This window comes from Brugia malayi (assembly GCF_000002995.4).
Source record: "Brugia malayi strain FR3 genome assembly, contig: Bm_v4_ChrX_scaffold_001, whole genome shotgun sequence".
In the NCBI taxonomy this organism is placed as follows: Eukaryota; Metazoa; Nematoda; class Chromadorea; order Rhabditida; family Onchocercidae; genus Brugia; species Brugia malayi.
The window spans coordinates 23,162,987-23,185,579 of record NW_025062479.1 but is presented as its reverse complement, the minus strand read 5'-3'; the positions used below and the strand labels follow the sequence as shown (position 1 = coordinate 23,185,579).

Here is a 22,593-nt window from a genome sequence, read left to right as displayed (position 1 = left end):
TTATTTTTTTGACAAGTGATCTTTAATCAGCATGTGTAATTACTGTGTTTACTTTTTATAGTTTCAATGATGTTTATGTTTCTATTGATGAATTTTTGTTCTTACAAACTATCATACATCCACTTAAATAAGAAGTTAGAAAAAATTACTTTATATAGGTCAAACGATCAAGATACAGCTCAGCTTGGCTCAAGAGCGCTGTAATAAATTGAAACATAGCAATAAATTAATAGCTTGTAATTGTACCATGTTGAATAGGTACTTTTAATACTTATTTTGCATTGAACTTTCTGTTTGTTTCTGGTGCAGAGACAGAATAAAAGTTTAGAAATGGATAATAAACCTCATAATAAGAATACTGGTAAATTTGAAGTAATATTAAACTAATGAAATGCTTAGGAAATCATTATCTCTCTCTTCAGGTCATCTTATGTTATCCTTTTTCACTTTTATTTTAACTTTATTTGAACTAACTTTGTTAGGATGTTATTCCTTCATGTCTAACTTTATTGCTTGTTTTAACACTGTTGAAATAAATAATGTTCGTGGCAATCTGCTCTTAAGTGATATTTTATTGATAAATAATTATTTGCAAGTAATTTCAGGATTGTGGATTCGACATGTATAAGAGTAAGTGGTGAAGTTGGCTTTACACTTAATTATATTTCCACTTCTCTGGTGTTCATTTAATTGTACTTTTTAATTTCGTCCTAAAGCCGTAAATATGCTAGACGGTATATGGAGATGGCAGAGTTCAATGAATCAACTTATGTATAGTATATACTTTCTACACATATATATCGGATTAAGCTCATGCAATAATGCATACGACAATGAAAAAATTGATAGAATTGCCCTCAGGTAATTTCGAATGAATTATTAAATATTAATATTAAACTTGTTGCTTAGAGTGCCAAGATGTAATAGCAGTCTGTTTGATAAGTTTTCTTATACTTTTACTCTCTCTATAAAAGTGTACATTGAAATTATCAGCATATAATAATTTATTGGTAGTGTGTTAACAAGTAGTACTACAATTCATGGTATAAGCCGTTCTAATCTTTCCTTTCTTATTCAATCAGTGGCTATATTTTTTGGTTATTTGACATTTTGCTGCTTGATTTGATGTTATCAATAGCTAATATTGAAATATGATGCTACGTAGTTCAAACAATAGCAAATATTTGAGCAGTTCTAGAAAATTGAAAAATTTCTTAACTAAGATTTGCTTCTTCCTTTAATACATACTTCTTGTTATTTGAAATGGGGCGATGAATCTTTTATATGCCAAAAAACATTTTTCATCTTTTTTTTTTTTCTTTTTCATTTTATATTATGTTCTTACAGGTTGCAAGCAAAAGAAATGTTCATGCACGGGTATAATTCGTACATGAAGTATGCATATCCACATGATGAACTAATGCCATTGTCATGTAAAGGACGACAACGAGGTGTTACACCACCACGTGGTGATATTGATGACGCCTTAGGGAAGTAAGTTTTTTTCTACTAACTGTTCAATTATTTTTTAATTGCTGATGTTAGTTGATATTTACAAAAAATATTTAGAAAACTTGTTTAAAGCTTTCGTGTTTTAAACTATCTTAGCCATTTCTTTTTGTAATTCAAAGAATTCTAATTGTCATTTCTATTTAATAAGTATGTTAATGTTCCTAGCTTTTTCGACAGTGTTCTTTTTTTTTTTTTTGTATTTGTTATAAGAAGAGAAACATATGTTGAAAAACAAAATGAAAAATATGCATTGTTTTTTCCCCATTATCAAGAAACACAATGTTTTCATTGCTTATAAAATTTTACACCGAATTAGAAGTTGAAATGAAAAAAAAAAAAAGAGAGAGAGATTTTGTAACAAAAATTGATAAATTTCATATTTGATTTAAAATTGTCAACAAATTTGCATTTCAATCACCAAAAAATTATGAAATAACTTTTTATTCAAAAATTGAGAATTAAGAGAGATTTTTTCTTTTTGTCATAAAGATAAGAATGCATATTGTTCCTTTGCATAATTCAGAATTTACCTCTTTCTATCTCTTTTATTTCTTCTCGACTAAATAAATTTCAATTGCCTTGAAATTTATTAAATACTGCACTCACTTCTAGCATATTTAGGGATTAAGTTGTCGGCCCAAGTAGTATAGTGGTTAGTACTCCACGTTGTGGCCGTGGCGACACAGGTTCGATTCCTGTCTTGGGCAGTGTGAACTCTTTTGAAAACTTTGTATTACCGTGTCTGTTGTTTGGTCGATAACTCATTTTTAATCTAGTGCTTTTGAAAAAAAAAAATTCATTAGTTCAATTTTACTAGATTTATTTTTGAGGTCAAAAAAAAAAAAAAAATAGTTGATTTGATAAAAAAAAAAACTTGCAGTTTTTCATTAACTCTTGTTGATTCATTGGATGCGCTAGTTGTGTTGGATGAATTGGATGAATTTGAAAAGTCTGTGGAACGAGTTGTAAAGAATGTTCGCTTCGATTCGAACTTAGTTGTATCAGTTTTTGAAACGAATATTAGAATGGTAGGAGGATTAATATCAGGTACACTCTCGATTTTTTTTTTTTCATTTTTGACATGAGATCAGTTTTAAGGATTAGTTGAATAGTGTATCAGCTACTGATAACTGTATCATACATGGAGTGGGATAATAAATTGACTTTGTAATAGAGCCGTAAATGCGAGTGATTGCTAAACTGTTACTTTTAATTTTTTTTAATCTGGCTATTGATTGGAACTGTTCCTGATACGGCTAAGCTTTCATAAATATTCACTTATAGTCTTTTGTCATTGGAAAAATCCACGCATATTTAAGAGATAAATATGTAAAGCTTTATAGGTCACGTAATGGTTAAACTGGTACAATCCAGAGACGAGAATCGTTTGAGATGGTATAAAGACGAATTGTTACAGATGGCTGCTGAATTAGCTGATAGACTTCTTCCTGCTTTCAATACCAGTAGTGGAATTCCTTATTCTAGAGTAAGAGTGGATTTAGCTGTTCTAAAGTGATGAATGTTATTAAAGTATTTAATTTTCTTACTGGTTGAGTAGGACTCATCAACTATAATGAATATTATAATTTCAGGAAAAAAATTATAGCTTTATTTTTTTTTCTGAAGTATTTTTATATCCAATTTGCAGATAAATCTTAAGTATGGAATGTTAGATTTTCTCCGACAACAACATGACACTTGTACAGCTTGTGGAGGAACCATGATTCTCGAATTTGCTGCGCTGAGTCGACTTACAGGTAAACCAATTTATGAGGAGAAGGCTCGAATAGCGATGGATTTTCTTTGGGCTCAAAGACATCGAGGAAGTGATTTGATGGGCACTGTCTTAAATGTACATTCTGGAGATTGGATAAGAAGAGGTATTGTGAATTGGCTCACCAATTTATGTTATTCATTTCTTTATTTTACATGTATTTAGTTTACTGTTATTCATTTTTCATTAATGTTAGCATGAACTGTATTTTCTGTAAACCTATGATCCAATAGTACGGACAATTTTAGATTTAATATATATATATATATATTTTTTTTTTTTGAAAATCAAGTTTTATTGCAGATGCGGGTATTGGTGCAGGAATCGATTCTTATTACGAGTATTGTTTGAAGGCATATATTTTATTAGGAGACGAGGGGTACTTATATCGCTTCAATAAGGTTGCGATTCTTTACTGTATTAGTAAAATGATCAGATTAATTTAATGCACTAGTTCCGAGATTGTGATATGCGGACAACAAAAACTTTGAGATAATTTAAATTAGTTTTATTAGATAACATGGACGATCGATGCATTCGAATATTAGTTTATCTAATTTCTAATTAATGTAAGGTAATTCTCAGCATTTTGCAGCATTATGATGCTATAATGAGGTATGTTAACAAAGGTCCATTGTTTATCGATGTTCACATGCACAAACCAACAATTGCGGCTAGAACTTACATGGATTCTTTGTTGGCATTTTGGCCTGGTATACAGGTTTTGAAGGGTGATCTGAAAGCAGCTATCGAATTTCATGAAACGCTTTATCAAGTGATCAAAGTATGCTTTTTCATTGGTTCATGATTGATGGAAAATATTTTTTTTTCTTTAGTTTCCCCAACATTATTCTTTAAACAGCCCTTTTTATAAGGAATTGAGTTTGTGTGATTAAATCATTCTCTCCTTTATCCGTTTAAATTAATATTTAATAACGCTGTAAATTATCTACTACATTTAATTAAATTATTTGATGTTGCGGCATATTTTTCTGCACTCCTGGCAACAATTTTTGACTTTTAACTTTTGTTTTAGAGACACAAATTCTTACCGGAAGCATTTACGCACGATTTGCAAGTTCATTGGGCCCAGCATCCTATTCGACCGGAATTTATTGAAAGCACCTATCTGCTGTACAGAGCAACCAAAGATGAGCATTACTTACATGTCGCGAAAAATGTAAGTATTTGATGAATTTTTCAATTTTTGTTCGATCAAACAGTTTTTTGAAAGAATATTTTGATTTTTCTGCTTTTATCCTAAAAAATGCTTTCACTATTTGTCAGATTTTGGATAGTATGAATAAATTTTTGCGAGTTGAATGTGGATTTGCTGCTGTCGGAGATATTCGTTCGATGAATCATGAAGACCGGTATGAATCCATGCAGTCATTTCTTTGCATAAATGAACTTACTTTATTAGAACTTCTAAGATTCTAAAAAGTTACACGTTTTTTTTTTCTCTTCCTGTCTTTTTCTCTTTAAAAATATTATTGAATTAGTTTTCAGAATGGATTCTTTCGTGCTTTCGGAAACATTGAAATATCTATATATGATTTTCACGGATCCATCTGACTTGAAAATTGACTTGGATAACTATGTTCTTACTACCGAAGCTCATTTTATTCCACTTTCAATCGCTGACACTGATAATAGCGAAAAAGTTAGCTCTACTTGCCTAACGATGCTAACAGCATTTTTATGTTTTTTGATGAATCTTTACTACTACTTTGGTGATAGATATCACTTGACAGTGAAAATATAAAGCATATCATAGTAAACTCAAATAAGACCAAAAATTAATGAATAAATGAACCAAAAATTAACTTTTATTGTATTGATGAAAAAATTTGTAGCTTCCTCGTCGCTTGATTATTGATCCGGATGAAATAATTGATGATGAAAATGCAATAATGAATAGAAAATTTCGATCAGCATGCCCTGCAACAGTGATCAGTGAAAAGTATGATAATTTACCAGCCTATGCAGAAGAATTGCGTAGCACTGTACAAAATGTTGTCAGCGAACTAACGAAGAATTCGGAAAGCATCAGTAGTTGTCCAACAATGTATGGTTTTTTGTCTTATAAGTTTTATAATTTTATTTTACAAGTTTTATAGGTTCTAAGTTTTGTAAGATGTTTGTTTTACATTTTATAAACAGCTAAAATGTTACTGAAATTTGCTTCTAGGATTTTATAAAAACATTTGCAAATGAGTTGCTTTCGTTTAAGCAACGAGTAACTTGCATAAACTTAACAGATGAGATAAAATATCAGTAGAGTGTTAGTGTAGCGTTCTTTTTAAAATTTTGCAATCAATATTTATACATCATAATTGTCATAATGTTCATATGCTCAACAGATGAGATAAAATATTAGTAGAGTGTTAGTATAAGTGTTTGTTGTAAATCTTATTTATAATATAAAATACTTAAGTATACACTTCAATGATCATCCACTACTAGCGGAGTAGGTATTGTATCTTGGATGATTATACTTCTGAACTTTTGAATGAATATTCCTGAATCAATATTAATCGTTTGCGAATGTATTGATTTAGTTGAAACGTAAAGGTCCTTGCAATAATCAGATTGTATTTTCTGTACTTTTATCCATATGGCACCAAACATTGATTAATTTTGATTTTATAGGCCAAAACGGCTAAGTGCATGGTCGTTTAGTGCAACAAATGTCGAACATATAAAACAGTTGAAAAAGATGGGAATCCAAATGCAGTTTCAAGTTGATGGACATGTTCATCTAACTCATTCACCGGATTCGGTATGTTTTGATTGTTTCAAAATACCTGAACATTGCTTATCACAGGAAAAGTGATTCAATGTTTCGCGTATTCGATTATGACTAGAAAATGAATAGATTACTTATTATTCATTTTGAACAATGTCTTGCTATTTATCATGGTAATTTGAATATGTTAAATATTGTCTATTTTAATTGGTTTTGCATGGAGTATTTGTGAATTGCATATCTTTTGCGTGTTTTTTTTTTTTTTTTTTTTTTTTTTTTTTGCAAAATATAAGTGATCGGTGGTAGATGATGGATGGTCCGCTTCGCCCTTTATTTTTAAAATTCGTATCCTAAAAATTTCTAAATTTCTCATTTCAAAAATTTATCCATCATTTTATATCTTTATAACAAATTCCTTCTTTTTTTTTTTCCCTCTCTCTCTCTCTCTTTCTTTCGTTTAGAAGCAATTTTTCTTTTTACCTTTCACTTTTTGACCCATTTCTATCATTACAAAAGGGGAGAAAGAAATTAGTAAGTTAAGTTCAAAGGCACCTGTTTTCAGGGCGAAGCGAATGAATTCACTACCGAAACCGAAACACTGGCTGATAGTAATAATATGTTGAATAGTGTGTGCATGTTGGATGATACAGAATCGGTGAAAAAACAAGCACATATCTACATCGTTCATCCATCGCATGCTGCTGTCACCCAATTACTTTCTATGATTATGCTTGTTGTCCTATTATGGATTTCTGTTATGATTGCTGCTGCAGTTGTTGTGTGTGTGATTGTTTGTGGCTATCGAATAATACCACCTGTAAGACGACCAATTGCTAATTCAATCAATGCAGATGAATCGAACGCATCTGAATGTTTGAAAATGAAAGATGATAATGATAATGATAATGATGATGGTAGTGATAGTGACGACGATGATGATGATGATAATATTGATAGTGATGATGATGATGATGATGATGGTGGTGGTGGTGGTGATGATGATAACGGTGATGATGATGGTGATAATAATAATAATAATATAACAAGTGAAGCATGTAATTATAGTTAAAAAATAGAGCAAAATATTGTGCAGTTTAGGATGGAATATTGCTGGTGTTTAATTTTTAGAAAGCACTCGATAAATTTGTTAATTGTTTGTTTAGAATTTTGAATTTTAGTTTTTTTTTTTTTTTTTCTTTTTTTTTTTTTTTTTTTTTTTTTGAAAGAAAAATGGATTTGAAATCTTGTATAAAGTAGAAAGAGAATAATAGGTGAGAGAAAATGAAAAAATTAAAATAAATTATTGCTTAATAGATAGATCCTTTGAAATGTAACAAAACTACCAGCAATATATGATTTGATAGTCACTTAATGCCTTATGATATACATACATATCAGTGAAATACTTTTTATTCTTTCACTTATATATATTTTTTGTGCACGTTTTAGATGATGATTTGATTTTTACAAAATATTTTATTTTCTCATTTTTTAGAAAGAAAATTTAAAAAATATCAAATTAGTTATTAACTTGAAAATATCAAATTACTAACTCGGAGAAAAGAAATATATTTATGAACATATCTATTACATATCTTTCACTTCTTTCTTAACTTACTGTTATTGCGTGTTCTTTTTTTCTGAAATTCAAATGTTATTGAAATATAAGTATTTAATTTTTTATAAATTTCATTAAAAAAAAAAAAAAAAACTGATCCTAATGACAGCATGGATTTTTTCTTTTTTTTTTTTTTAAAATTTAAAAAAATTACTAATTTCTTAGTCAATGTTTTTTCATATTATTCTGTAGAATTGTCATTTTAATAACAACAGTAACAGATTGTAGTTTATATTTGCAACTATATTATGCCAAATGTAAATTTTTTCTTTTTTATCTGAAATATTCTCTTTTTGTATCTCTTTTATTTGCTTTCTCTTATTCAGTATTTTCAATCAGAAGTGATTGAATAAAATCTAAGTCTTTCTTTTTTTTTTTTTTTTTCCATATGTTTACTAATTTCAACCATTGACTATTATCACTTCGAAACATTATTTGAGCTATAGTCTCATTTTCAGGTTAGAACAAACTGCTTAATTTTTCTTAAGTTTTGTGTTTAAATTTTTTTTTTTTTTTTTTATTTTTCACATTTTTATTTTCTCTTCTCATTTTATCAGTCTTTTCTCTTAGCAATTTTGCTCTTTTATTAAATTTTCTTTTATGAGTTTAGTATACTATATGCACTGCATAATTGTTTAATTTCTTATACTATTAATGCATAATGCATTACGATGATATTATTTAATGAATGTTTAGTATGAATAGAACAACATTTCATTATGTAATTTTTTACCTGTTTTTATTTTGCTTGAATATTTGATGCATGCAAAATTTAGTGTAATTTTGTAGTTTTGTTGAACATGCTTGATTTATTTGATTAATAAATCACTTTTGACTATTATTTTCACTAATTTAATCCAATTTTTAGATTAACTTTTGGATAATCTGTTGTGGTAATGATCAAAAAGTGAGAAAGGGCAATCAAAATTTTGCTTAAAAATTGAATATTGCGTTTTTAGGCTATTTCACCGGAATGGGCCGTTCTTGGTAGTGAGTTTATTCAAGAAATGATCATGATAGCTGGTTCAGATAGACATGGATTTGGTTTGTTTTTTATTAAAGAACAAATTTTTGTACCGTTTTCTTTTTTAATGTTCAGATTCTCTTTCGAAAGTCGAATTCATTATAATTGCTTTATTAAGCATGAATAATAATTACTGAATAAGATGCTAGAATGTTACTCTTCTAGTTACCCTCAAGTTCCTGAGCCTTTCTTCCATGTGGACTTTATTCCTTAAACTAAATTTAATTGATTCAATCAGTATTAATATATGCTCGTGATCAGACCGCATAAGCTGATAGATTGTTTCGTTACATTTTCTTTTTTAGGTTTTAATGATAATCGAATTGTCCAAGTGGTGTCACAGCCTATATTTGGGAAGTTGCATTGGCGAGCTGCATCTGCACAATTCGGCCAAAATTTGAATTATAAAGCAGTAAGTTGCTTGTTGTGTTTATAATCGTAACTTTACTACCCGTAGGTAGGGATAGGTTTACAGATTTGCCTTTCTTCCGGATGTGAGGAATTTCGCAGTAAGATGTTTTCTAGCTGTACTGAAAGGGGTGGAAGACATTAGAATAAGAATACACTCTTTATTATTTATTTTTATTTATTTGTCGATTTACTATTTGCCTGCTTGTTTATTTTTCCTAGAAATTAATTAATTTTTTTTTCAATTTGTTTAGGTAATTGCCGAAGTTCAAATTGCTGTTCCTTTTCGTGCTTGTAGTCCGCTAACAAATGCGCCAAGGATGAAAGGTCGTATTGCAGTAGTTCAGCGTCAAGATTGCATGTTTCAAGAAAAAGCACGTTATGTCCAAAGAAGTGGTGCTGTTGGTATCATTATTATTGGTAATACTTGAAAATTTCTTTTCTCGATATATGTTGGTTTATTGCATATTAAAAAAGGAAAAATAAATAAACGTTTGAAAAGGTTATTTGTGAAGGAAGAAATATAAATATACATTATTGGTGGTTTAGTTATTGTGTGAAGAGTGATGCAGATTTATTATCCTTTGAAGAAGGTATATAATGCTTAAGAGAAACAGAAATATTGATTTATGTGTTTAAAGTTAAATAATTTTTGAAGATTGCAGAATTAGTCGTAATTTCTTTATAGGAGAAAAGATGGCTATCTTATCAATCTGTTGTTTTTCATTTTAAAATTTCAACTAATTTTGATTATTCTTCAAAAATGAATACATTATAGATAATACCATTGGTACAAGTATCGATGTGCTACCACCATTTGCAATGTCTGGTGATCAAACAATCAAAGATGATATTGTTATTCCGGCTGTCTTCCTGTATAATAAAGAGGGTCTTGCTTTTATGGAACATATAGTTCATTATCCAAATGCTCTGGTGCGCCTTTCTGATCGGCTTTCAAATCCGTACTCCTTATTTGAAAATTTTGCCTGCTATGGTAAATATAAATATCTCTCGAGCAAATTGGATCTTTTAGAGGTTTGTTAATTTGGAATTTAAAACTCAATTTTGTTATTTCAAGTTAATGTTGATATAATGTTGATATTTCAAGTTCTTTTTTGTTTCCCTTTATGTCTTTCCTAGGTAATTTTACATTTTTAAAAAATTAAGGACATTGATTTTTCGGAGGATGTCATTGTGATTGATAGTTCTTTGCCAGCTGTGCTTCTCAATTTCCGATTTGCTTCAGTTAGCGCAAGAAATAACACCGAAGATAAGCAAAAAGTTAGTCTTTTTTAACTCCAAATTGTCATTATTTATCAGTCTTAATGCTTAATGCATCAAGTTCGTTCCTTAGTTTATCATTCTGGTAGATGTATTTCCTACAGTGTCATAGTAGGAGAAACTTTAAGGTTTATTACAAATACAGTAATTAGTTCATTGCTTATATCTTTAAAATTATGCAAAAACAATCTAAATTTGAATGTGTAATATTTTTTTTCCATTGTACACTGTAAAAATATCAAATGTTAGTGCGATTTTAAGCAGAATTCAACTAAGTAATTCCATCCACAAGTGATAGTACACAATTTTACTTCAACTTACAATCATAAATTCACATTTGTCAATTATTATCATAATGAAATTTTGATGGCAATTTACTCAAATTATAAACAAATGCAGTGAATGTTGAAGGTGATAGAAGAGAATATCGAAGAAATGCAAAAATTGTATAATTTGGCAACAGAATCCGATACTGTGATGTTTTATAATGTGATACGACAAATAGGTTACTGGCAGCTTGGCCTAAATATGCAACCAACAGAAGCTGAATTAAAAAAGTTTTTTTTGCTGGTACCAACAGTAATCAAGATGCAGGAAATTAGTCAGAAGCCTGGAAGATTATTAGGACCAATAATAACTGTCAGTTGTCGATTATGGGATGGATTATTTGATTGTCAACGAATTAGGTGATCTGATATGGGTGAGATGAACTGTTTATATTTATTTTTTCAGGTCTTTTTTTTTCCCTCTTTAGCTGTAAATTTTCAGTTATTGGAATTTGATTGTAAACTTTTTTCACGAGAATTTATTTAGTCTTTTGTATATGCTAGTGTTCCTCCTTCTTCCTTATATTCTTCAAGAATATATATGTAGTCTTTTTTGATGTTGTTGTTATGAAGCAAAAATTTGAATGAATTATTGCTACAAGTAATAGATTTTCAACGAACAAATGTGTGAGGGTTGTCTTTCGTGTACGAAATATGATTGGATGAGATGGAAAAATTTTTTTCTGCTCCATTTGAATAAATTTTAAAAGAAAATTTTTTTTTTTGTTCACAACTTATATATTTTATGGATACCGTTAATCGGTAAGCAATACTTTTTCAGTGATCTAATCTTCAGATATTTACAATAAATTGATAAATAATTATATCTTTTCTTGCACAATATCTGTAAATTTAAAAGAAAAAAAAAAAAATAATTTGTTTTTTAGTTTGAAAATTTATTGAGGTCGAAGAAGGAAGGATTATAAAAGCAGTGATAATTTAAAAGCGACAAATTAAATAAGAGAGATAAATAATAATATAATGATGGCGATAAAGTTATATAATAAATATAATGAATCATGAAAACCTCGGTTATTTTAATCTTTTTTTTTTCTTTTTTTTGATAGTTTAGATTTTTTTTTTTTTTAATTATAGAGTAAATCATAGCTTGTGAAGTTTTTCATGGAAATCTTTTTTTAATTAAATAATTTTTACTGAGTTTTATTTTTTTTATCGCGGAATGCTCCATTATGGATAAAACGTTTTTTTTTTTTTTTTTGAACATTTTTAAATTTGATTTTTAGTTTCAATCCATAAATCCATTATCACTGCCGTGGTGGGATTTTTTTAATTTCAGATTTTCACATTTCACGAATGAGAAAATGCTTTTACTTTTTTTTTTTTTTTTTTTTTTTTTTTTGCAGTTAGAATTACTTATGGCAGATCCGAATGTTATTGCTAAAATCGAAGAAAGTTTCCATAAATTACAGGTTTGAATACTATCTTGAGTGTTACCAATCTTCATCTTTCTTTTACTCAAATGACAAATAATTATTTGTCGATTAATATTTTCAAATATTTAAATTTAAACATTGGAAAAACAATTTCGAATATCGCTATGATACGCTGAATTTGAATGACTTTATTATTGTGGATGTCTAAGTTAGTGTTGTGTAATATTAGTGAATTTCACGCTACTTAATTTAATTATAACTTAAAGTTTTGAAAATAATAAAAATTAAAGTAAACAAGAGAGTTACGGGTTAATTTGTGTTAGAAACAAGTAATCAAATGTTTCACATGTTTACATAGTTGTTTAAATATATTAATTGGAAAATTTTGTTTGAAATTCTAAAATTTTAGTATTCCTTTTATTTTTACTGCAAATTTTACAAATGTTTTATCATTGTGTATGAATCATTTGTGCCTGATATGCATCATTTTCATCTCCTATTCTATTCCGGCAAATGATCAATGATTTCAGGAAGCAAAAGATTGTCACTCTTTGCTCAAGAAGCATTTATCAAAAGCAATCATTGATGAGCTAAAAAATAAAAAGACAAAACTTGGTGCAACACTTTTAGATGTTATACAATCCGGTTAGTTTTGCATTTCATTATTTATTATTTAATGAATGCATTGAAATTTGTTTGCTATAATTAAAAGACAATATATAACAATTTGGGTTAGATTATTCATAGCCAATAGGTAGATTCCAGTTTGAAATTTTGATTATTTCTTTGAAAATATCCGCAAAACATTGGTAGGTACTAGTTGATATCGAGCAAAATAATGTTAAAAAAAAAAAGATTTACTCTATCGGATCACATTTAAATTTGATTATTTTCTTGGTAGTGCTCTTAAATTGATGCCTAGCTAGATCATCTATGAATAAGGGTTTGAAAGTTATTATACTATATGATTATTTGTTAAATGCAATCAAATATTAATTATAAAATGTTTTGTTGATTAATAATGGTAAAAAAAAAAGAAGGAAAGACAGTGCGGTTAATAATAATAATAAATGAACTAATTATTTTCAAAAAAAAACACATTTTGGATTCTTTCTTTAATACAGGTGTAGCAAATCTTGATTCTGGTGTTGGCGTATATGCACCAGATGCTGATTCTTATACTCTATTCAAGCCATTATTCGATCCGATCATTGAAGAATATCATAATGGCTTCGGATCAAACCAAAAACAACCGGAAATCGACCTTGGTGAAGGTAGATTTTCCTCTATTTCAAACATAAAAAAAGCGATGTAAATATATTGTTTAGAAGTGCATTAACTTAAGAAGGAATAGTCAATAAAAAAATGTTTTAATGTAGACAAAATAAGTTTGCTCACTGATTTGGATCCGGAAGGAAAATATATCAATTCAACCAGAGTACGATGTGGACGTTCGCTTCAAGGCTATCCTTTTAATCCTTGCCTTACGGAAGAAAATTACAAAGAAATGGAAGACAAAGTAAGTTGTTATTTTTGAATTTTATGTTGTAAAAGAAGTCCATATTTTTGGAAAATAGTATTAATAAATTACAATTGCAGATCAGAAAAGTTCTGTGCGGATTCTCTGATCCGGAACTGAAAGGAACATATTATCCATTGACTGGAATGACAAAAGATGTTCAGAAACAACTTATTGATGATCATTTCTTATTCAAAGAAGGTGACAGGTATTGATAACTTTAACTATAAACTTATATTTACTGATAGTTATACAATCCAGAAAATTATCAGTTTCTCTCTCTCTCTCCTCGAAACATTTAATCAATATGAAATTTTGCTCTAACAAGTTTTCCACTATTTATATATAGAACTAGCCACCTGCTTTTTTTTTTTGTTACCTCAACTATTTTGTTTAATCAGTCACAAAATGGAAGTATTCAGAGGGAGAGTTAATCATATTATTAAAAAACTTAAGATTTCTGCAAGCCGCAAATGCATGCCGATACTGGCCAGTTGGAAGAGGTATTTTCCACAATGAAAATAAAACTTTCCTCATATGGATCAATGAGGAGGATCATCTACGCATAATATCCATGCAAAAGGGTGGTAATGTTGGACAAGTGAGTAATACTTCTGATAACTAATTCAAAAAATTAAATTAAAGCGGCAGATTTGACTAGCTATAATGATTTGTTTTTTAAATATCCTACATATATGGTCATATTAGATATACAATTGAGATATCGTCAGACATAATGATTGCTGATTTGCTTACTTCTCAACTATTAAACTACTATTTGATCAAATTTTAAAATTCACAAATATTAATATTCGAATTCTTCTTATACGTAAGTAGAATTATTTAGTTCCCTTTTTCATTTTAAATACATTGATAATAGAATTATGCGATTTTTGCAGGTATTGCAACGACTTATTAAAGGTTTGAAGACAATTGAAAAAAGTTTACCGTTTTCAAGAGATCCACGCCTCGGTTGGCTTACTTTCTGTCCAACAAATTTAGGCACTACAATACGTGCCTCAGTACATATACGTCTTCCGAAGATTAGTGCAAAACCGGATTTCAAGAAGATATGCGATGAATTAAAACTTCAAGTATGTAACTTCTTTTCCAGAAAGTGTCAAAAAACTTTCCTATCATTTTGCCTTCTATAAATATTAATATTCTCTGTTAAAATCCTGGTTCAGTAGTAGTAGTAGTAGTAGTCCAACTGGATAAGTCTCTGCATAAATACACGCCGAAATACTCGAATTATGAGTAAAAAACAACGACAGCAAAATATTCATTTGAGTTTTACTTTCAAATTTCATTTCTTGACACTTTTTTGTCTTATATAAAGGATAAAATGAGTTCAATACTACTCCTTCAGATAGTTCTACTCCCAAATTAACCTATGCTAATTAACACCAATACAAATAATTCGGCAATATATTCCATTTCATTTTATTAAATTCTTGATGAGCTCTCAACCTAAGTATAATCTATTTCTAAGATACGTGGCATTCATGGAGAACATTCTGAATCAGCAGGTGGTGTTTACGATATCTCAAATAAAGCTCGTCTTGGCTTGACGGAATTTGAGGCTGTTAAACAGATGCATGATGGCGTAAAACAACTCATCGAAATGGAAAGGAAGGCTTAAATAAAGTGCTTTCTCTATTTTCTCTTTTCAATCAGTATTTCTTATTTTCAGTTTACTTTATAAATTCATACAACTTCTAATTTCTTAATTTGATTTGTAATTCATAATTTATAATAGATTTGCAAATTTTTTTTGTGAACACTAAGAGATAATATTGACATTTTCCAGTCTGCGCATCTTCCAAAAAAGTAATATTGATCGACATCATAACTAATCAAAAATGGATCACATCTTATGTTGTCCCCCCATTTCTTCACACTGGATTCTTTTTAACGTTAAACATTTTGTGTGATAGTAAGAAAATTCATAAAATTCTTCTGCAATTCATAAAACTTTTTATGATTACATCAATGTCTCTATATACAGGGAAATTTCTGCGGCCTTATAATGATGTTGTTTATAGGACTTGACACATTTTGATCTATCTTCATACTTCGATCGACCTTGCTCTGATTTACATAAATCCATGGCCGCACTGTAACACACATATAAAATATCAATGAGAACTTTCACAGAACTTGAAATTTTCTCACTTACTAAGGTCATATCTGAAATGCTATGCAAAGTTGTCTTTTCAAACTAGATCCCTCTAATTGAGTTTTACTTAATCCATAAGAATTGCGCTTACTGATTAATATGGGTGCAAAAAAATCCTCTACTACTTAGCAACATAAACTTCATTTTACCAAACTGAGGGAAATTTCATCTCATATCACATCATTTTGCATCAAACAGCAAACAATATACATGTGAAGAAGAATGTTGATACTACTTATTTTGGCTTTTTTTTTCCCCAGCATTACTTCAAAAAAATACTAATAATCTATAAAGCATTATCAGGATATCCAGAATCCCAAAATTTTATTTTACTTTTAATATTCAAGATGAAACTTACCAGCTGTTCCGCATGGCCTACCAGACATTCCTTTGCATACACGTCCTCCCCAGTCATAATGGCCAAGCTTTTCGTTGCAAGAACAAGAAATCTGAAAATTATTTAATGAAAAATTTATTAACAACATAAGATCTAATTGAATGAAAATCTGGAAGAATGATTGTCCTGAGATTTAAAAAAAAAAAAAAACTGGAGATTCCTCACATCAAAGAAAAATAAAACAATAGAACAGGATTATAAATCAAATTTTTTGACTCTAAAAAAAGGTTACTTTTCCTCGATGCTCATTTAAAGACATCCAATCCATCGGTGTAATAAAATGACCGAAACCGCAATCGATTATCTCCGTTTCCTCATTGCCAGTAACATTATGAGATGTCAATGTTTTATGTTTTATGATATGCTTATCATTGAATAGAATTTTTCTACATTTACGACATCGATATTCAACATTCGACCAAGTGGAATCGATCAAGTTTGGCAACTTTTCGTACAAAGGAAATCTCGCAGATGACGCTAAAAAGTATGTCAATTTATGTCAGTCGTATTTGCCATCTAAAACATTCGCATTTATCACACATGTTTATTTGTAAAACATACGAGACATTAAACTATGACAGTTCTCTGTAATATTTTAGACGAAAGACCGGATGTCAACTAGAATATATGATCTGGTACATTATTTTAATGAAATCACATTTCATTCAATTATTGCTATATATAAAGTGCTCATTATGCATTCATTTTTTTTTTTTTTTCAATATTTAAAGTTCTCATTATACATGCAAGACTCATGCCAATTCTAGAAATTTATAAAGTTTATTTTGCGTTAATTTTTAAGCTAATTAAGCTATTAAGTTAGTAATACCATTACCTGAAGAGATATTCAATAACCAGTTTTTGTACAATTGACACTGCGAAATAATTTGGATATCGGCGATAAAATGACAACTTTCGAATATTTGTAACTGCTGCATGAAACCATCATTTGGTCTAGATCACGAAAATATATTTTTTTTTTTTTTTAATTTTACACAATTTTCAATTTCGTTTGACAGTGAGACTCAAATATCAAAGTAAGTTTGGAAAGTTTGAATTTTTAATAAGAACTTCCTCTTGTTTCCCTGTCACTTAAGAGAATAAACAAATCTAGTTAAGAAAAAACTGGTGTTATATATGACGAACGAATTTATGCAATAATTTTCTTGTAAAAGAAATTTGCCAATATAAGAATCGATGATTCACAGAATTTAATGAAATGAAACGAATTGCTCAAAAATGCTAAAAAATGACAGCGCTATAGGTCGTATCCTTTGTATGTATTCAATAGCTTTTGTCGATGACCACTGCAATTTTTGCATTAGATAAGCGGCAACAATAAATACTGAACGTGATATACCAGCTTCACTGAAGAAATTCTATGTTTAAGAGAAATCCTATATTAAAATCTCTATTAATCACTTCAGATTAATTATAATAAATGCTATATTATTAGATCTAAAAGCTGAATAAAGAAATAAAACTTAATCAAACTATGGATTGCTTCTGCTGTTAACTTCCATTACACATTAGTTATTCTTTTAACTAAATAGTCTTTCATTGCAGCACTGTTGTACATAATTCTAAGTCGAAAAAAGGTGACGGATGGATAAACAAAAAAAAAAAAAAAAAAAGATAATACGCAGCTTATTGGTTGGATTGTTATTGATTAATTACATATATGGAAATATTTTACGCTGTTAATTTTTGTTTATATAAAAAATTAAAGCTCAAATGTAAAACTGAAGAAGAAAATAGCAGAAAAGAAACAAACAGATTAACTAGTTGCATCATTCAGTAATTGTATCTAAACGTACCAATGTACAAGGACTCGTCCATTATTCTCAAAACTTGTTCTGATGAACATCAACGCATTCGCTATAACACATCAAATCGACGTTAGGTAAACGCAAACGTACATGTAAATTGCCTATCATATATAGGACATTTATAATTTCAATTATTTTAATATAGAAGTACTCAGAACAAAGAAGAGCAAGAAAAGAGAAGAATAAGCGACAACACATCAAAATATGAAATACCTTTAAGCTCTTCTGTTCTATACTTTTCACTTTTTCTTTGAAATGAAATAAATACTGGAATAAAATACCTAATAAATCATCTGCGAACATATCTTGTTTATTCGTATCTAATGCATAAATAAACATATAAGATATCCCAAAAATTCGTTTTTCCACTGGAATACCTTCTGCTGCTACCGTAAGAACATGACTGATCTAAAGCAATATTTACTCGAAATTATTGAAATTTACAAATTATAACGAATGTTATTATTGTTAGGAAGCATAGACAAACTATTTATGGATGTAGAAAAAAAAAAAAAACATTCCTTCGAAAAAAAGTTGAAAAAAGGAATCAATTTTAAAAATAAAACGAGCTTTGTAAAATTTAAAAAAAGAAACAATTTTAAAGATCAAATGATAATACAGTAAAAATAACGAAAATCACAAACCTTTAATTCATGCTTGAGTCGATTAATTCTAAATTCATTTAGCACATCTTGTACATCACTCAGATACAAATTTTCAAGTATTCTATCAATCATTACAATTTTTTTCCTTCATGCAAATTATTCTTTCTATAAAATAATCTTTAAACAAGTGAACAAAAAAGGAAAACTTTTCATAAATCAAATCACCGTCAAAAATTTTCAAACTAATGTAATATCTAATCATTTAAGTATAATAATCCGTCCAAAGCATCGCAACATTTGAAATTAAAATTGTTACACCAAACTTTTCACAATTAAATCTTCAAACTAATGCAATACTTAATCATTCAAGAACAATAAATCGAAAATGCTTCCAAAGCATCGCAACATTTGAAACTAAAATTGTTACACCAAACTTTCTACAACTAAACTTCCATTAGTTCTTTCGCGTGATCTTATATCAACTTGACTGACTACTGTGTAAATCTTAAATCCCACCGCCATCATTCATTTAATTCAAATTAAAATTTCATTTTAGCATTCATTCGTCATAAGAAGACAAGAAATATGCTAACTGATAAGATATACCTTTTACGTAAGTACACGTGATGCATACGTACATATATATTATTTTGTATACATGTATACGTTACGTGTATATTTTTTTTTTTTTAATTTTCTTTTTTTGCCTATATGTATTGTTAAAAGAAAAAAAAAAAAAAGGGATTGAAAATTTGATGAATGCAATTCATATCTGTTCAATCATAAAAGCGAATAGATATCGTAAGTGGACAATTAAAGAAAAAAAATAAATAAATTCATGCATCAGTGAAAAAGTTTATAATCATAGATTGGAAAAAATAAATAAAATTTTTTCATTAAATTTAAATTTGTAAATTTCTATTTAATTCTATTTAATTACTTCATCAAAAATGTAATCATTTTTTCTTGCTTTTGTCTTTTTTGTTACCAAAATAAGCTATTGGACAATGTAAATATCAAAGATGGTTAATTAATATTTAGCAGTATTTAGCAAAATTTGGAAGTAAAATTTAATGAATAATTAAAGTATAATTATAAGTAAAAAAAAAATGAAATATAATTTCAAACGGTGTATTTAGAATTTAATTAATGAAGCTAATGTTGAATTATTAAAATGCATCAAACATTTTACAAGCAACAAATTTGATATTATTATATTATATTTCATTATCAAAATTTTTTATAAAAAAAACATTAAATTTCATTTTTTTTTAGTTTCTTAGAACTAAAAAAAAATTTAATTATTGGTATTAAAAAAATTTTTTTTATAAGAATAAAAAATGTAAGCTAACATGTTAATAATTTTATTCATCAAATATGAAAAGAAAAAAAAATTCCCAGTTAAGATTAAATTCTAGTTTTAATTTGAAGATTAAAAAAAAAAAAATTGCATCAGTTATATTATTTATTAAATTCAACTAAAATCAAGATATTAAAAAAATTTATTGAACTGAAGTTAATTCATCTTTAAAATTAAATTAAAGCAAAACTTATTGAAATGTATCGATTAATACATATATAGAAGAGAATAGATTTCTAAAAAGATAGCAAAAATTTTTTTAAAAAAAAAATTCCATCCCAATTTTTTTGCTATTTCTTTTTCTTTCTTTCTTTTCTTTTTTTCCCTCCCTCTCCCTTTCTCTCTCTCTCTCTCTCATTGCTCTCATTTATTTTTCATAATTGATAATATTAGAAGACATATTTATATCATAAAAATAAATTTGTAACAAGAATTGCTGTCAGTGACAGTCACCAATAAACAAAATCATATCGTTTAGTTATTCCATTTGATATTTTTCAATAATTTTCATTCTTATTTTCATTTTAATATAAAAAGTTTAAAAAAAAAAAAGGAAAAATAAAGACATTAGTGATAACAGTTTTTTTTTTTTTATTTATGTTAAATTTTTGAAAAAAAAAAAAAAGTTTAATTGTAAAAGTATAAATTTTATTGTTAAATTGATTATAAATGATAAAATGATGAGATTGGTCAGAAAAATAAAACATATTCAAATATCTTAAAAAGCAAATATTTTTTTTATCTTTTTTTTTTTTTTTGCTTTTTTCTGAAAGGTACGATAAATTTATTTAATATTTTATAAAAGTCGAACGATAATTTATAGCGCTTCAATGAATTTCATTTTTCATTCAAATTTATTATCAAATTTTGAGGAAACTGATATGTGGTGGTACGCTATTCAATTGCTTTTCATCATATTCAAATCAGGTTACTTTACATCTTCTTCAGGTTAGTTACTTTTTAATTAATATCATTTTGCTTAATTAATTAGCAGGAAAAGAAAGGAAAAGCTAACTGATAATTAATGAAGTGCAAGAGGTACTAATTTAAGATATAGTTGAGACATATTTTGCATAAAATTGATGTCAATATTTTAGTAAAGAGTGAAAGCCATCAATAGTGATAATGATAACAATAGTGATAATCATATCTTTTTTTTCCTTTACTTTTTATCTTGTTCTCATTTTATCTTTCAACTGAAAATAAAAATTATCAGTATTTTATCTCTTCTGAGATTGAAGTAAAGTTCTGAATTGGAAAAGTGATAATAAGGTTATCACAGTAATAATTTATGCAATAAATTATTAATTTTATAACTGATTTATTTCTTTGCGCAGTTATAATTATCCTATTTTATTATTTATTAAAAGTAAATTTTATTGAATAATAACTGAAAATTAGATGTGCTAAATTTATTCTTTCTTTTTAATTCAATTGTTTATTTTTAATTCAAATAATATTTTTTTAAACAATTGATACAGTTAAATTAATGGAATGATCAGGAAGAGTTTTCAGGAAAACAATCAGAAATGTGCGATATTTTATCAAATAGAAATTGTACAATTGCGCCAATTATTCCCAATGCAACAAATTACACGATGGAATCACTAGACAATGATAATTTAACAAATGAAACTGATTTAATTAAAATTGCTTCACAATTGGATCAATTAAAATTTACAAATTCTAACAATTTAACCTTAGAATTGAATGCAAATTTAACGGATTCAAATTTATTCATTTCTTCAGCAAATGAAACTTCAACTTTAATCATTTCATCAAATATTGAAATTAGCAATTTACTGTCCGAATTAATATCATTACAAAATCTAACAAATAATGATACAACTGAATTAACTGATATCAGTAATGCACTTGATAATCAAACAAAAATGATAACAATGAAATCAGCAACAACAGACATTATTCATGGCTCAAATTCTAAATTAAAAACAAATGCTTCCAGTGTGAATTGTTTCAATGAAATTTATAGATTATCAGACATGATTAATACTGATAATAATAAAATGATTAATACTGATAATAATAAAATGATTAATACTGATAATGATAGAATGATTTCAAAGAAAAATATTGAAAATGTTATTTATGTCTCAGAGCAATCATCATTCATTCAACCAGATCTTCAAAAACTTCTTGAAATTGTTCGTGATGCATCTAATGCATTACTACGAACATTTCATATCACAACAATAAGTGATAATATTGCATTGATTAATGATAATATCACTGATAACAATTCCAGCATTACTAATAATGGCAAGTTCAAAAAATTTTTTGCATTTTTTTTTAAATTTTTATCATTTTTTTTTTTTTTTTGAAATTATTAGTATTATTTTATAAGTGTATTGATTATTTATTATTTTCTTTTAAAATTCTTATAAAATTTGATAAAATTATGAAAGTTTTTTGATTCTTTTTTTTTTTTTTTTTTGTTGACAAATAACAAAGAAAAGGTAAAAGAATATTTTAAATTAATGTTAAATGCATAAAGTCAATAAAATGATAATATTTAAGTGTCTTTTTTTTTTTCAGATATTTGCTTCAATGATTGGATTTATTTTTCTAAAACAAATTCTTGTTATTATGTTGTAAGT

The 22,593-nt window shown here is 27.7% G+C and overlaps 3 protein-coding genes and 2 non-coding genes across 8 annotated transcripts; 3 read left to right on the top strand and 2 right to left on the bottom strand.

The window, feature by feature from the left end:
- Positions 1-724: 724 nt before the first annotated feature.
- Bm7401 (PA domain containing protein) lies at positions 725-11,056 on the top strand (the record flags this gene model as incomplete). 2 transcript variants are annotated; one of them, XM_043075863.1, is made up of 18 exons in its annotated part: positions 725-861; positions 1,348-1,494; positions 2,393-2,559; positions 2,856-2,998; positions 3,161-3,392; positions 3,590-3,687; positions 3,882-4,070; positions 4,323-4,466; positions 4,574-4,659; positions 4,796-4,949; positions 5,143-5,354; positions 5,939-6,068; positions 8,613-8,697; positions 8,983-9,089; positions 9,340-9,505; positions 9,864-10,120; positions 10,253-10,366; positions 10,778-11,056. In XM_043075863.1, 18 exons carry the CDS (start codon positions 725-727, stop codon positions 11,054-11,056), a joined length of 2,847 nt encoding a protein of 948 aa, XP_042931797.1. The 2 variants fall into 2 exon arrangements, with proteins under 2 accessions (XP_042931797.1, XP_001896393.2); XM_001896358.2 differs by lacking the exons at positions 725-861; positions 1,348-1,494; positions 2,393-2,559; ... (7 more) ...; positions 5,143-5,354; positions 5,939-6,068 and having other exon boundaries at positions 8,661-8,697.
- Positions 2,148-2,219, top strand: Bm14533. The gene has a single exon. It is a non-coding gene; the product is annotated as a tRNA-His (tRNA).
- Positions 11,057-12,068: 1,012 nt separating the features above from the next.
- Positions 12,069-15,247, top strand: Bm4166 (arginine kinase, putative; the record flags this gene model as incomplete). Its single annotated transcript, XM_043075862.1, has 8 exons — positions 12,069-12,122; positions 12,617-12,731; positions 13,211-13,360; positions 13,466-13,605; positions 13,686-13,813; positions 14,062-14,206; positions 14,505-14,699; positions 15,098-15,247. The coding sequence occupies 8 exons, from the start codon at positions 12,069-12,071 to the stop codon at positions 15,245-15,247; spliced, it is 1,077 nt and encodes a 358-aa protein (XP_042931796.1).
- Positions 15,248-15,603: 356 nt separating this feature from the next.
- Bm348 lies at positions 15,604-18,747 on the bottom strand (the record flags this gene model as incomplete). 3 transcript variants are annotated; one of them, XM_001896357.2, is made up of 8 exons in its annotated part: positions 15,604-15,722; positions 16,143-16,233; positions 16,414-16,658; positions 17,017-17,135; positions 17,436-17,549; positions 17,999-18,059; positions 18,292-18,418; positions 18,655-18,747. In XM_001896357.2, 8 exons carry the CDS (start codon positions 18,745-18,747, stop codon positions 15,604-15,606), a joined length of 969 nt encoding a protein of 322 aa, XP_001896392.2. The 3 variants fall into 3 exon arrangements, with proteins under 3 accessions (XP_001896392.2, XP_042931794.1, XP_042931795.1); XM_043075860.1 differs by lacking the exons at positions 17,999-18,059; positions 18,292-18,418; positions 18,655-18,747 and having other exon boundaries at positions 17,436-17,503; XM_043075861.1 differs by lacking the exons at positions 17,436-17,549; positions 17,999-18,059; positions 18,292-18,418; positions 18,655-18,747 and having other exon boundaries at positions 17,017-17,119.
- On the bottom strand, positions 16,652-16,717 carry Bm16761. Its single transcript, XR_006228084.1, has one exon. It is a non-coding gene; the product is annotated as a small nucleolar RNA Bm16761 (small nucleolar RNA).
- Positions 18,748-22,593: the final 3,846 nt, after the last annotated feature.